Below are 15,148 nucleotides of genomic sequence, written 5' to 3'. Positions count from 1 at the left end.
CACATTGGTGATGTCCCAAGGTGGTTGTCTCCCCTCCATCGAAGGGCAGGACTGCTCAATACAGGTTGTCGTTAATTTACAACCGGAAGAGGGATTGAGACTTGAAATGAGAAGTTTCCGTAGATTTATTATGCTGTGTCTAAGATACTGTAATCATCTTGGTCATATGTTATCGATATTTTCTTATTGTATATCATTATTTCATTTCTTAGTTCATAGGATATCATATGCTTTATTAAAGAACTCTTTTATTATATTTATCAATTTCGGAAGCATTTCTCAATAAACTATAACAGCCTTATTTTTACCATTGGTTGTGATCAGCTGAAATCAAGGTCCCTCTAGTGTGTCGAGAATATGCACACATACGAATAACGAAAAATATCGTTTATATAATTTCTTAATTTCAAAATATCTTCATAATGAATATTACATCAGCACCAATATGTAATAGGATAAAAAAAAGTTTTCGTTGTGCGACCACCAAATTCTAACTCATCCTACATCTCGTGTAGCATGCGAGTTGCTTTTTGGAGAAACCAAATTACAATAAACTAACCTCCTTTACTCCATTTCTTTATCCTATCTCCTAGTTCATTAGATTGAAAAATTAAAGAGAATGATAAAAGTATTCTAAGTAACATTATAATCATTGCGTAAACACATATATCCACAATAACAAACGCACCAAACACAGTTTTGCTTGTACTGTACAATATAACCCTGCAGCAAGGGACACTTACTATGGATTAAATACAGATAACTAAAGTAGCATTCCATTGGCAAAAGTTACCATAAGAAGTAAATAGTTCTTAATCGTTATATCTATTGACTATGTTTTATATAAAAGTAATAAAATCCTTTTTATCATATCATTATTGATATATATTCATTATAAATAGCCTACTTAAAAAATAATTCTATATAATTGAAATAATTTTTTTCTATTTGAGGCCATCTCCGAACACGTAAACCCAATCAGCTGATCTTACCATCAGCTGATTAAAGCAACCACTGTCGAGGATATGCCACCAAATTACAGTACAAGTATTCTTGACAGTGCATATGCAAAGATAATGATATTACAAATGATCTTTTACTTATTGTAGTCTTACAAATTCAAAACACACAATATAAAGCTGTTCCCATATTATGATTCCCCTAAGCATGATGCCAAAAGGAAAAACAACGAACGAATGAACAAACGCATTTACGAATTCAATTGGTAACTAATGACACTAATAGCTTTTAGTAAACTATGGTAATCTATAACATTCAACAACAATATTAGTGCAATATTTATTACAAAATGCTTTGAATAAGTTTGGAAACTTCATTTAAGCCCAGTTGATTACATGTAAACATTGTCAGCTGATTGAAGCTACCGCTATCAAGGACATGTGCACATATAAATAAATATTCTTAATATAATTTCCAAACTTATTGAAACCATCACATAATTAATAAAGAAGGTTTTATACAGTTTACTATAAACTATAAAGTATCGTTAGTTATCACTTTAATGTATAAATACAATCGTTTACTCATTTGTTTGTTCGTTCGTACATTGTGATGAAATGGGTAAAAAAAAAAAGGGGGGGGGGCTTTCTTCAGGGCATCGTAAGTAGGGAAGATGTGATATAAAATCGGTTTTAGTTTATTTTGAATTTCTAAGCATACATCAAGTACAGTGAAATTGTAAGAACATCTTTACATAAAAAAATCTGAATTAAATACTTACAGATTGGTTTCATGATTTAGCAGTCTTTCTATACCACAGAAATGAGATAAGTTAAAATCAGTCTTAATTTTTCACATTGTCCAATCCCTGAGTCGTTTTATTGTCAGATATATGCAATATTCATATTTCTTTACTTATTCATTTACAGAAAAAAGTAGTCTAGTATACATTATTTAATGATTTTTTTCGACAGAGATAATTGAGAGATTTTGACATAGGAAAAATCTAATTTTGGGTGAGATGGCCATGTTGTCCTGATGGAAGTTCCTCCAGGCAGCTTTCTACTTGGGATATTTCCTGCGAGTGATATACCAGAGAATTTCACATGAAGAGGTATCACAGGGTTCTGAGCACTAGAGCAAATATCCCGAGATATCGCGTATGTAACAGGGACATGTTTAAAGCAACCACGGCTATTCTTCCCTAAATAGAGTTAACCTTGTCTTGAAGGGTATGGGATATGACTGGATACATGGGAGAGCCATTACAACTCCTATCCCAGTGTGTTACTGTAAACATGTTCGCTGGTTCGCTATTTCAGTAGCAGTCATCGTATGATGCGTGGCCTCACACTGAGAATTGAGAGGGGATGAAAAGTAACAGGCAGGTCCATCAGAATGACATGGCTATCTCACCCAAAAAAAAGATTTTTCCTATGTCAAAATCCCTTTTTTGGGCTCAAGCCATGTCGTCCAGATGGAAGTGTACCAGAAATTAACATTCTCAGTTGCGTAAATTTAGATTTTTAATCCATACGTACTCGTAGTCGCTTCACTAATTATAAAAGAAGGAAAATCTGTCTGTGAATAGCATGTCTTACGATCGTTTGTCTACACTTCCAAATATAGCTATCTGGGACAACACTCCCAGATTATGAATGGACTATGCAAGTTTTTGTAAGCTGTATCGGAACCTAAAAGTTATCATCACAGCCCCACTCACTGTGAGAAAGTATCTTTGCGTGAACACAAATTGACCAGGCAATAGTTAGTAAAAAGGGGGGGGATTAAAAAAAAGAGTTACACAACTTCTTATTTAGGGACAGTAGGTCCACAAAAAGGAAACACAAAAAGAAGTATAACCTTTCATTATTTCCAAAAGCATAAAAATGTAACAAAAATTGGTGCAACAATATTTACATTCTCTGTGTAAAAATCAATAGATGTTTACCGCAGAAACATCTAGTAGAATAACACAATGATATCATTCCATATGATAAAGAAAAGAAAATCATCTTTAACTCTTCACTATACACAGCTTATCACGAACGGCAAATTAGATTATTATTTAACCTGCACTAAGTTGACTGTAGAAGTCCCAAAATATACAGGCCATAATAGACCATGCACCACAATAATAAGCTGGTTTTATCCCACTACCAGCTGCCACTACAGTGTTTAATCTCTTCCAACTGTCGCATGTAATGTTAGAAAAACACTCTTGAAGATTTCCATCCTGAGTAAGCAAGCTTGTAAGCCTTTGAAGGACATATATTGGAAAAAGTTTAAGGAAGAGATTACTTTCCGTGGGTCATGACCCACTGGCATACTATCTAGGTCAGACCTTCTGATAAAATAGGTGAGTTTGGACCTTAGCTGTTTCAAAGAGAAATTAGATCCTGTTATTTCCCCTTTAAAGGCCTTACTCTTTGACAGGTAAGCATTAAGGCACTCCACAGGGCACAGAGAAGGATCCTCCTTTAGTGGGGAATTAATTTTTAGCCAGGAATGCAGGATCTGGGTATAGAGTAACTTCTCCTGATTCTGAAAATTCGATGTGGTCATCATCCATTGATAGCGCCACAATCTCGCTGACTATAGCACCAGAAGCCATAACAAGTAAAAAGATAGATTTTCAAGTAAGATCCCTAAAAGAAGCAGGGTAGATATCTATTGAGGAGGCTAAGTGCAAGACTTTGTCCAACAACCCTGAGGTGGATTTGGGAGAAGAATTTGGCTTCAAATTACCACAAGCCTTCAGGATGTTATCGAACAGTTCGCTGTTGAGTTGCTATATCAAAGGCGTAAGCGATAGGTCTGGTTAGGGCCGACTTACATGAGGAAAAAGTTGTAGAGGCCAAACCATGTTCATGTAATGATTTATAGAATGATAGACAGAAGTGGTTGTAACCGAAGAGGGATTATGTTCCTTAACATACTCCACCAATTTTTTCCAAAAAGACAAGTATTGCCTTTTTGTAGTAGCAGACTTGTATTCTTTTATAAAATCAATCCTTTCCTTCGAAACTCCGAATTTTCTTTCAGCAGTTAGGGCGAGGAAATTGTGAGCTGAAGTTTTTTTTGTTATCCAAGAGGAAGCGAAGACAGTCTTCTGTAAAACATCCTGGGACAGCATTGGTGATGATAGAGGGACCTGGTGAGGTTTGAGTTCCAGAACAAGAGGGTACCAATTGCACATGGACCAATTTGGGGCCACTAGTGCTGCTGTCCCCTTGAAGGTTCGTAGTTTGTTCAGGACTGTCAGGAGGAGGTTGAAAAAGGTAAATGTGAGTCCACAGTTTCCAATCCAGTGACATCGCATCTATCCCCGCTGCTTCCGAATCTAAATATGGTGCTACATACCGAGGAAGCTCAACAAGCTCGTAGCAAAGAGATCTACTTGCAGTTCCGGGACTTGCTCTAGAATGAAACAGAATGATTTTATGTCCAGAGATCATTCTGTTTCCAAGGACTTGAATCTTGATAGGGTGTCCGCCATCACATTGTGAACCGCTGAGAGATGCCAATTTCTCCGTTTTGACAAAGTGAGAATGGCCAAAATTACATGGTGATCTGTGGAGATCTCGAACCCTGTCTGCTGATGCAGTGGACTATCGTCTTGCTGTCGAGAATTAATTTGATGTGTGATTTTTTCTTCAGATTCAGTTTCTTCAGAGAAAGATACACTGCCATGGCTTCCACAATGTTATGATGGAATTTTTGAAATGCGACTGACCCTGTGTCTTGGTATGGGTATGACCTCTCCAACCCTAATCAAAGGTGTGTGTGGATTGTCACATAAGGAGGAGGAAACTGACGAGGGGCGTATATAAACAAGCTGTTGGCAGTGGACCGCGGCTTCAGCTGTTTGCAGAGTAAACTCGGGGTCTTGTGGCAAAAATATCTCCGAGCATTTGATGCCTTTCTTCTCCAGAATCTGTTGGTACAGTATCCTTGAGTCATGCTTTGAAGATTGGATTTGTAACCAGTGCAAATTGTAGCAAGCCCAAGATTCTTTCTTGATGACCTCTGGTGATTGCCTTAGACAAATGTAAACACCTGACAGAACTTGCTATTTCCTTCCTCTTGCCCTGGGGTACAGAGAGGATGTGACTTCATGTTCCAGTGGAGGCCTAGCCACTGGAATTCTTGAGCTGGAGATAGCCTGGAATTGTTTAAGTTCATTTGGAAGCCCAAGGATTGTATAAAATTTCATAACTTCCAAAGCTGCTAGATGCAGCCCAAACTAACCAGTCGTTGAGGTATACCATCACTTGAAGACCTTTGATCCTGAGTTGTTAAACAATGGTCTCGACTAGTTCCGTGAAAATCCCTGGAGCTATGCTGAGTACAAAGGGCATAGCTTTGAATACGCAGGCGTTTCTTGCCCATCTGATACCAAGGTAGGGGGAGCAGCACTGCCCTATTGGAAGATGCCAAGATGCGTCAGCAAGATCTATGGAAACAGTGTTGGCACCATGGGGTAGTAGGGCCTGTATTTGCAAGATAGTTAGCATCTGGAATTTGTTGTTCAGAATAAATTTGTTTAGAGGGGACAAGTCTAGAATAGTTCTGAGTGTGTTCGAATCTTTCTTTGGCATGCAGAATAGCCGTCCTCGAAAGTTCATGAACTTTGTGCAACGGATAACTCCCTTCCGGAGAAGATCCTGCACATATTCTCCAAAGAATGGGGTTGTGGGTTGGAAGAACATCTTGAACTGTGATGGATTCTGTCTCCATTTCCAGCCTAGTCCTTTCAAGACAATGGTGTGAGCCCAAGGATCAAATTTCCATTGATCTTTGAAGTGATGAGTCTTCCCTGACCAGATGCTTCACATTGTTGTTTTAAAGGACCTACTCCTTTATGTGACTTGCCTCTATTTCCTTGGCCCCTAGATTGGCCACCTCTTCCACACTTTCCCTTTCCACTTGCATTTTTCCCTTGAGCCCCGATAGGGTGAAACGTTGTAGTGGTCCGTTCGTAGATGGCATTGAATATCATGAATTGTGTCACATACTGCTGGGGAACCATGTATATCATCTGGGGAATAGTGGATACTGTGGCTGTCATGGCAGGAAAGGTTTTCTTGCCCTTGAGAGGTCTCCTAGGCTGCTTGCCTTTAGGATGAGGTCCTTCTCCATGGGGTGAATTTCCTCTTTAAAGGACATAACCCATTTCTGCATAAGGCTCTTGTTCTCTTGAGCTGCCATGTCCATGAATTCTTTAACTACCTTTTGGGGAAAGAGATCTTTCGCCCAGATGTTTGAGTCGATCAACTTTTTAGGCTCAAGCCTAATAGTTGCTGCAGCTAGGACATGCTCTCTGCAGGCTCTCCTGGCTAAAAAGAATGCATGAAGATCCCTATGGAAGGTAGCCTGATGGGTTTTTGCCAGAACTGGGAAGAGGTCACACTTCGAGTAGTTCCCAGTCAACATCTAAAGATGAGACTGGTGCAACAAAGAGGCAGCCAGTCTTTCGTTTGCCTCCAATTCTGCCTTCAGTAGGTATTCTAGAATTCTGGGCAGTTTCTCGTTAACTTGCTTGCCTCAATATCCCTATCCAGTTTTCCAACTGTGGAGGTGTGTTGGACATCTTTACAACTATCTGAATAATAAGGGAGGGCTACCGAAACAAGTTTACATTCCTCTAGCATTGGCAGAGGCTTACCTTCCATTACTGCTTTTTAACAGATATGGCAAATAGCAAGAGTTGTGGCCCTACTAAAACCTGGAAAAGATCCCGGAAGCACAAAAAGCTACAGTCCAATTTTCCTCCAATGAATTCTCTACAAATTATACGAACGAATTATAATGATCAGCATATGCCTTACAATGGAACAACTGTCACTTGACCAGACTGGATTACGATCAGGGCGATCATGTTGTAGTCAAATATTGAACCTCCCTCAATACATCAAAGTTGGTATTCAAAAGCCTGACAAATTACCGCCATAACTTTTGTGGATCTGACTGCTGCATATGATACAGTAAATTACAGAATGATTCTCCTAAAACTAGCCGAAGTTGTTCAAAACACAAAGATTATGAAGACCACACAATCATTGCTCACAAGCACACACTTCTTTGTTGAAATGGATGGCAAAAAGAGCAGATATTGCACACAGAAAAATGGAGTCCCATGAGGCTCTGTTCTGACCCCAATACTTTTTAACATCTATACTAATGAAAAGCCAGAGTTTGTTAACATCCAAAGGTTTATTTATGCAGATGAATCATGTATCGCCACACAAGTGAACATATTTTAAACTATTGAAAAGAGACTATCAGCTGCTCTTGAACATCTCACAGAGTACTGTATAACAAAGGTATCTCAATGACAATCTTGGAAAGATGTACTTGTGTATTCCACCTAAAAAAAACCACCAGGCAAAAAGAAAATTAAACATCTGGAATTATAAAAAAAACTTGAGCATGCTGACTCTCCTGTATACCTAAGCGTCACATTAGACAGAACCATATCTTTTGCAGAACACATAAGTTGACTCAAGTTGAAAGTTGCCACAAGAAACAATCTACAGTAATACCTCGACATACGAGTGTCCCAACATACGAGAAATTTGAGATACAATGAAAGTTTCAAGCAAATTTTTGCCCCAAGATATGAGAAAAATTTGAGATACGAGGATATGACACGGTTCTCTATGCAGCCGATAGGTGGCCGAGTGTGCAAGAGGCTGCTCACGAGGACAGCATTGCTCGCTCTTTCCCGTTGGATCTCCGTTGCGTAAAGTTATCTCCGAGCATCGGCCGTAGTGTTTGCAATTTTTACATGTTTTTTGCATAAAATGGGTCCAAAGCAAGCGAGTGCAAACAAGGGTAGTGAAAAGAAAAAGCGTATGACGACAATCGAGATAAAGCATGAAATAATCGAAAAACATGAGAGTAGTGTACGAGTTACTGAGCTGGCTCGCCAATATGAGAGGAGTACATCAACAATATGTACCATCCTCAAGCAGAAGGATGCTATAAAGAGCACCATGCCTTCCAAAGGACTAGCCATCCTTTCCAAGCTGCACAGTGATATTTATGACGAGACGGAGAGGCATCTTTTAATATGGATAAAGGAGAAAGAGTTGGCGGGAGATAGCGTGACCGAGATGATCATCTGTGAAAAGGCCAGGGGAATCTACGATGACTTGAAAGGAAAGCAAGCAGCTGAGTGAGGGGAGACTTCGACACCAGCGGAAACCTTCAAAGCCAGTCATGGCTGGTTGGATAATTTCAAAACACGGACTGGGATACACTTGGTTGTGAGGCATGGGGAAGCAGCGACTCAAAAGCTGCAGCGGACAACGTCAAAACCTTTGCCTCCGTTATCGCAGAACAAGGATACATCCCCCAACAAGTGTTCATCTGTGATGAAACTGGCTTTTTCTGGAAGAAGATGCCCAGGAGGACATTCATCACGGCAGAGGAGAAGAGACTACCGGGCCATAAATCCATAAAGGACCAGTCAACTCTAGCCCTGTGTGCCAATGCCAGTGGTGACTGTAAGGTCAAGCCACTGCTGGTGTACCACTCAGAAAACCTACATGCTTTCAAAAGCCATAGGATCTTGAGAGAAAAACTGCAAGTGATGTGGTGCACTAATCTTAAGGCTTGGGTTACGCGGCAATCTTAACAGAATGGGTTACCCTGTGCTTTGGTCCGGCAGTCAAAAAATATTTGGCCGAGAAAAGCCTGCCAATGAAATGTCTCCTAGTCCTCGACAATGCCCCTTGGTCACCCTCCTGGTCTCGAGAAGGACATTCTTGATGAGTTCAGGTTCATCAAGGTCCTTTATCTCCCGCCCAACACCACGCCACTCCTCCAGCCCATGGACCAACAAGTAATTTCCAACTTTAAAAACCTGTACACGAAGCATTTCTTCAAGAAATGCTTCAATGTTACAGACAACATCAATCTCACCCTTCGTGAATTTTGGAAGGAAAATTTCAATATCGTCCATTGCTTAAAAATTATTGACAACGCATGGCAGGGTGTCACACGAAGAACTCTTAATTCAGCATGGAAGAAATTGTGGACAGCTTCCGTCGCTGAGAGGGACTTTGAAGGGTTCGATACACCAGACCCTGATGAACCTGAACCTATTGTGGTGGATGAAATCGTGTCTCTTGGAAAGTCCATGGGGCTGGAGGTAGATGAGGCAGATGTGAACGACCTTGTCTAGGAGCATCAGGAAGAGCTCATGACACAGGAATTGATCGAGCTCCAGGAAATGCAACATTCGGAGGTGTTACAGGAGCTCAGTGGCAAGGAGGTGTAAGAGGAGGACTGCCTTTCTACGAAGGAAATCAGAGACATGTTAGCGAAGTGGCAGGAGTTTTCTGATTTTATGGAAATGAGGCACTCGGACATGTTGGCGTGTGGTCGTGCGTTAGCCTTTTGTAACGACACTTGTGTACGTCATTTTTGTAATATTTTGAAGGGGAGACAAAAGCAAACATCCCTAGATAGGTTTCTTATAAAAAGTGAAGGTGAAAGCGAGTCAAAAAGCGAGGCAAAAAGAGCCAAGCTGGAAGAAGAAAAGTAAAAAGATTAAAATAACACAAAATTAGAAAAAAGTTTAGTGTAACGTAAGATTAACATTTATCTTTCAGTGTATGTACAGTAAGCTGATTTCATATAAGGTAAATTTGTAAAATTAAAGTTTGTTATGTTACGTAGTGTTACAAAAGTGTGGCGTACCGAACGTGTTGCCGTCAAGTCTCTCTCCCTCCTCCTGCGCACACACCGCCGTTAGCCGCTACCTTCTGTCTCGAAGGTAAGAACTCCATAATAATGTTACAATTTATTGCAGATCATAACCAGCACACAGGTATTTGTTATTTTGTGAGAGTAGGGTTGTGAATTAGAACAATTAAAATCATGTTTTTTCACTCTAATATAATTTAGGTGTTTTTTCAGAGAGTGGGAACGGATTAATTTCTCTTTAGTTATTTTATATGGGAAAAATTGATCCAATGTACGAGCGAATTGACATATGAGCTCAGGTCTCAGAACGCATTAAGCTCGTCTCTCAAGGTATTACTGTACTAGGCAAACTTACTAACTAACTGGGGAGCAGATCCCAAAAAAATGAGAACAAAAGCTCAAGCACTATGCTATTTTCCTGCTGAATATTCCTCAGCAGAATAAGCACAATCAAGCCACGCTCAAAAAACACATCCTGAGCTTAACAGTTAAACACATGAAGAATAATAACCAGCAGCTTGAAACCAACACCACTTCCCACACTCTACAGATTGGCGGGCATTGCACCACCACACATCCGCAGACACATCCATACCAAGACACAGAGGCATAGTCAAGAAAATTATATGAAACATGCCCTCTTTGGTCATAAGGCCTCAGCGAGAAGACTGAAGTCCAGAAAGAGCTTTATGACCATGTATAGTTAAGATCCTGAGCAGTCAGCTCAGCATAGGCTCAAAAAGTGTTGAATATGGGACCACTGCACATCAAATTCTGCCATCCAGGTCCCAAATGAACAACTCCCAAGTGGAACAACCCTCTCAAGAAAAGACTGGGTAATATTAAATAGAGCAAGAACCAGAGTGGGTAAGATTGGGAGGAACACCTATAAACAGGGACTATCGTCAACTAGTGACTGGTAGTGTGGCTATTATGAGCAAACGATGCAACACATCATTACTGAATGTGGACTAAGACCCAAATGTAGGGGTCAAGTCCTCTTCAACACCAACAAAGTGGCTAAGCAATGGGTCCAGTATGATGAACAAAATAGAGGCAATTCCTGGATATGGGATGGATTGGGATCTGGAGGGACGCATCTTCAAGTCAATCGTCATCATGATGTCTGATAGTCTGATCACCTGTCTGACTGTGTCTAGCATTTCCATCTTATAACTGGCATTCAGCCTCCAGACACCTTCATCACAAGACAGAGTCAACTGAAGAAGCCTGGGAAGCTGTCACTTTTCCTAAATTCAGCAACTGCCCTTGGACTATGCTAAGGCGCAAAGAATTGGTGCATTTGCTTGTGCCTTTATTATCTGCCCCATGTATATCAGGTGGTAATGGGGAAAAGGCAAAATGAGCCCAAGCACGCAAGTCGACCAGTGAGGGAGGTTGCACACAAATACATAGGAGAGCACCAGCAGTGGCTGTTATAGCTAAGACCAAAAATTTAAAAATGAGAGCACTAGTGGAGGTGCTCCATAGAAAGTGCTCTAGCAGGTAGGTGACAAGGTGAACGATTGATCAAGAGCAGGTGTCAATCACCAGCTGAGCAATTAAGGTCACGGCTAGTGATCGTGAACATGTGTAATGGCACTCGCTCAAGAGCACCCAAACACCTAGTGGTATGCTTAGTATCACTCTAATGGGAGCACGGATAAGTGAGATGAAGCTACCTTAAGAGCTTGTAATTGCCATCTGATCTACAATCTTGAGCAATAGATATTTGCTATTGAGAGCTGGCGTGGTGTCATTCCAACTGATGATCGCGATTACAAACAGCTGAAGAAAAAGCAAAGTAGAGTGAAATCTCACTGTCTCTTCTTTTTATTCGGTGTAAGATTGGCTAACATTCTCTCACTAGGAAAGAGAAATAGTAGGAGCGACTTACATGAAACTCCTATCAATCAGTCTCACAGTACTAATCATCCAACAGGGGAATAGAAAGGGTAGCGGACACATTTTCTTCTTACTGGCAGTGTGTACAAAGTCAGGTGGCTGACTATGTACCTGAGATCAGGCGAACTCAAGGTACGAACAAACACTTGTATGGAAGTTTCCCTCTTTACAGAAAGCATCAAATAAAGGCTGAGTGCTTCAGATGAGCAAGCCTGATATCACTGCTAGCTTAACAATAATCAAACACGAGCATGTAATTGTACACATTCGTTCAAGACTTATGGATATACCTCTCCTTGGGGGGAATGACCAGCCGGTGAAGTGGGGTAGACACAAATATATCTCACGCTTCTCTCTCTTTCTGAAATCAGGTCTGAATCCCAAGTCATGATCTCCAAGGGAAACTCCAGGATCCCATCTGTCATGCAAGATGATGTTTTTCGGTAACTACCGAAGATCCTTCCTTTCTCCGAGATGTGAGACCTCAGAAGAGGAGAATAGACAGATGGAAACCTATCCTCTGAGGCATCAAGGGACTTGGGATCTCAACAGAATCTCTTCTGTTCTAAAAAATATTGAAAATGTTCCTTGCTGGGAACTTTTTGATTCTGAGATAATGTGAGACAGCACAAATTCAATGGGGAGCGATAAATTAATGATCGATGAAAGAAGCTACTCTGGGAAACTTAATGTAAAACCCCAATTGATTAGAAATCAATGGTCACCCAGAGGTATAAGACGCTGACAATCAAGCCTCCAGCGGTCAGGGAGGTCTATAACTTAAGACTTACAGATCCAAATCATGAGTGTGGGCTTGAGGACGTACGTAAAGTCTCTTCTTAAATAGGGTGCCAAATTATGCTCCATTCTGAACGCGCATCTTTCATCCTAATATTAAACGGGCTGTTGTGTTAAGCGCTCAAGCGTGAGAGCAGACTGTGATGGTATTAGGAACATGTTGAACACAGACAAGGTCTGGTGAGCAGTTTCCAATCTACTGTAGTCAGAAAAGGTTGTGCACGAAGCAGTGTTCATTATTAAACAATAATAAGGAGTCCAAACCCAACACACTCGGAAATGCATTCCTAGCGAGTGCGAAGATCAAACCGAAGCATATGGTCTCCCTTCAGGAAGGAGATATTTTTCCTCCAGATACCATCTTCGAAATTTGCAGGGGGTTGGATAACTGGGGAAGTCTGAATCAAGGGTGGAATAATAGCCGGCTGCTCAAGTTCAGACTCAGGGAGAATGTCAAAACTCACTAAAGGTTATTCCCTTTCCGAGGAATTAAGTGCAAAGGCTTTGCACAGCATCATTACTGGAAACAAGTGTCCAAGAGCGAAAGATAACAAACATGCTGCAAAGAACAGAAAAAATAATTATTTAGCCAAGATACTACAGTCAGTGGAAGAATGCCTCTTTCCACTGACACCTAAAATTGAAGTTAATGCTCAGTGAGCTTGCAAAGTGGGGTGGGGGGGGGGGGGGGCTTCCCCGCTTCCGGCCAGTAACTACGAGACACCTGTTTACACCTAGTTATAAAAGTTTAACTGCTGTGTACTCCTGCTTTGCTGATATCTCTCATCCTATGTAAATGACAAAGGTTTGTAATTGTGTAGGAACAAATCATATTCTACTGTCAAGGCATGGACAAAAGAAAAATCCAAATCCTTATCAATAGTGTCACATTCGTTGGAACACACTTAGGGGATATGTAAGAACATTCAAAATATCTGATACTCTCCACAAATATTTTCCACATAAGCATAAAAAATATTCTACAATAAGGAACAAGCCTTTCAATTTACCTCCAGCATTCTTTTTTCATCATCAAAAGACTGAACTTTGGACCCAACAATTGGAGCACAATCCTTCAAGGTAAAGATGGTTCTGACAAAAGGATCAGTCTCTCCTTGGCGAACAACCATGTTTCCAATCTGAATAACTGGGTCCTTCTCAGGTTCCGGAAATACACCTAAAAAGTTCAAACAATAAAACCGTGAAAATTTATTTTCTGTAATCTATATATTGCTCAAGTGTAGCTCACATATAATTCTGAAGAACTTTCTATACGAAATTGGGCTAAATATAAATTCCAAAGCATCAACTTGCCCTGGCCATAATTTTAAAAATTTATAAAAATAGTAAAATCAAGTGGATTTCTGAAATAATAAAAATACTTAGAAATATAAACTTTAAAATTAAACTGGTTACCTGCAAACTCACCTGGGATTCATGTGCTAAGCCTAAATATGAAAAATTAGAAAATAATTTGTATTTTTCCCTAACTACCGTACAGTCCCAAATTATGAGATTCTCCATTTATACGGTCACTAGTTTTCATAAATAGAATTTCTGTATCGGCGAAGCTGTTCGAAGTCTGCGAGTCAAGCACTACAAAATGTATCAAAATCTATTCTCTTTTTAAGTATATTGGTAGCCCTAAATATATAGAGTCCGATAATAAATATTACCCAACGATATTCACCTTACATTTTATTAAAAATTTCATAATAAAGAGCTTATTGAAGGAAAAATTCCTTATCAACATTGAAAACAAATTTAACTGAGTCTAGCTGACAAAATGTAAACAGAATTGTAGTGAGGTTCTCGGCAATCTTTATCTTTCTCTAACCTTTCGATAATTTTAATGGTACATGTATTGTTAATGATGGTACATTAAAGCATTATATTTGTTTAGTACTGTATACATAAAAGTTTTATTTTTCCCTCTGGGTGTTCAAGGTTTTCACACGAAGGCTGGGTTCGCTTATCGGCAGTGAATAGCCTAATTTTCAGTAACGAGACGGCAATATTTTGTCATATTTTAAACAGTATAGATTTGCTTTACAAATATAATTATAAAAACAGTATAGATTTGCTTTACAAATATAATTATAAAAAACCTACCTCTCTCTCTCTCTCTCTCTCTCTCTCTCTCTCTCTCTCTCTCTCTCTCTCTCCTCTCTCTCTCCTCTCTGAGAGAGAGAGATAGAGATTTGATGCCAGAAAACCTCAAATCTCTTTCTCTCATGTTATACAATACTTACATATAGATGAAGAAACAAAAATCGGTGTTCTTTAAGTGTCAATTAAATAAGAAACACAAAAAATTATACCGTGTAAAAATACATTCCAATCGTAGCTTGAAATACAGCATCCGATTTCGTCAGCAAACCAGTAGTTTTTTTCAGGATACATCACTTTATTCTAGAAAATTGCTATTATTTGAATAGTTAAGTGTGCTTTAAGGAAACATAACAAATTTGTAAGTAATTTGTATTATTCCTAGTATACAAACCTGGAGCTATCTATAGGGGTATACTTTCAGCGCAGCTGAAAGACGAGCCATGATAATTTTAGTAAGGGATAACTATCTCATCCGCTAGTTAGAGGTTGGGGTAGACTGGCTATCCTCCTCACTCACACCTCTCGGCTGAGTAACCACTTTGCTTTATGGCAAGACTTCTCGGGGGACAGGGTGGTGGGCCAATTTGTATAAATAGCTCCAGGTTTGTATACTAGGAAAAATACAAATTACTTACAAATTAGTTATTTGTTCCAGCGT

The 15,148-nt window shown here is 39.7% G+C and overlaps 1 protein-coding gene across 2 annotated transcripts in view; it reads right to left on the bottom strand.

The window, feature by feature from the left end:
• Positions 1 to 15,148, bottom strand: part of PolD1 (DNA polymerase delta) — a 304,764-nt gene that overhangs the window by 183,754 nt on the left and 105,862 nt on the right. For both annotated transcript variants that reach the window (XM_068375427.1, XM_068375428.1), the window contains exon 9: positions 13,389 to 13,555. In XM_068375427.1, the coding sequence (XP_068231528.1) occupies positions 13,389 to 13,555 (167 nt within the window). The remainder of the gene's footprint in view (positions 1 to 13,388; positions 13,556 to 15,148) is intronic.

Source organism: Palaemon carinicauda, chromosome 6 (assembly GCF_036898095.1).
Source record: "Palaemon carinicauda isolate YSFRI2023 chromosome 6, ASM3689809v2, whole genome shotgun sequence".
NCBI classification, from domain to species: domain Eukaryota; kingdom Metazoa; phylum Arthropoda; class Malacostraca; order Decapoda; family Palaemonidae; genus Palaemon; species Palaemon carinicauda.
The sequence above is the reverse complement of the archived record's forward strand: the minus strand, read 5'-3'. Positions and strand labels throughout refer to the sequence as shown.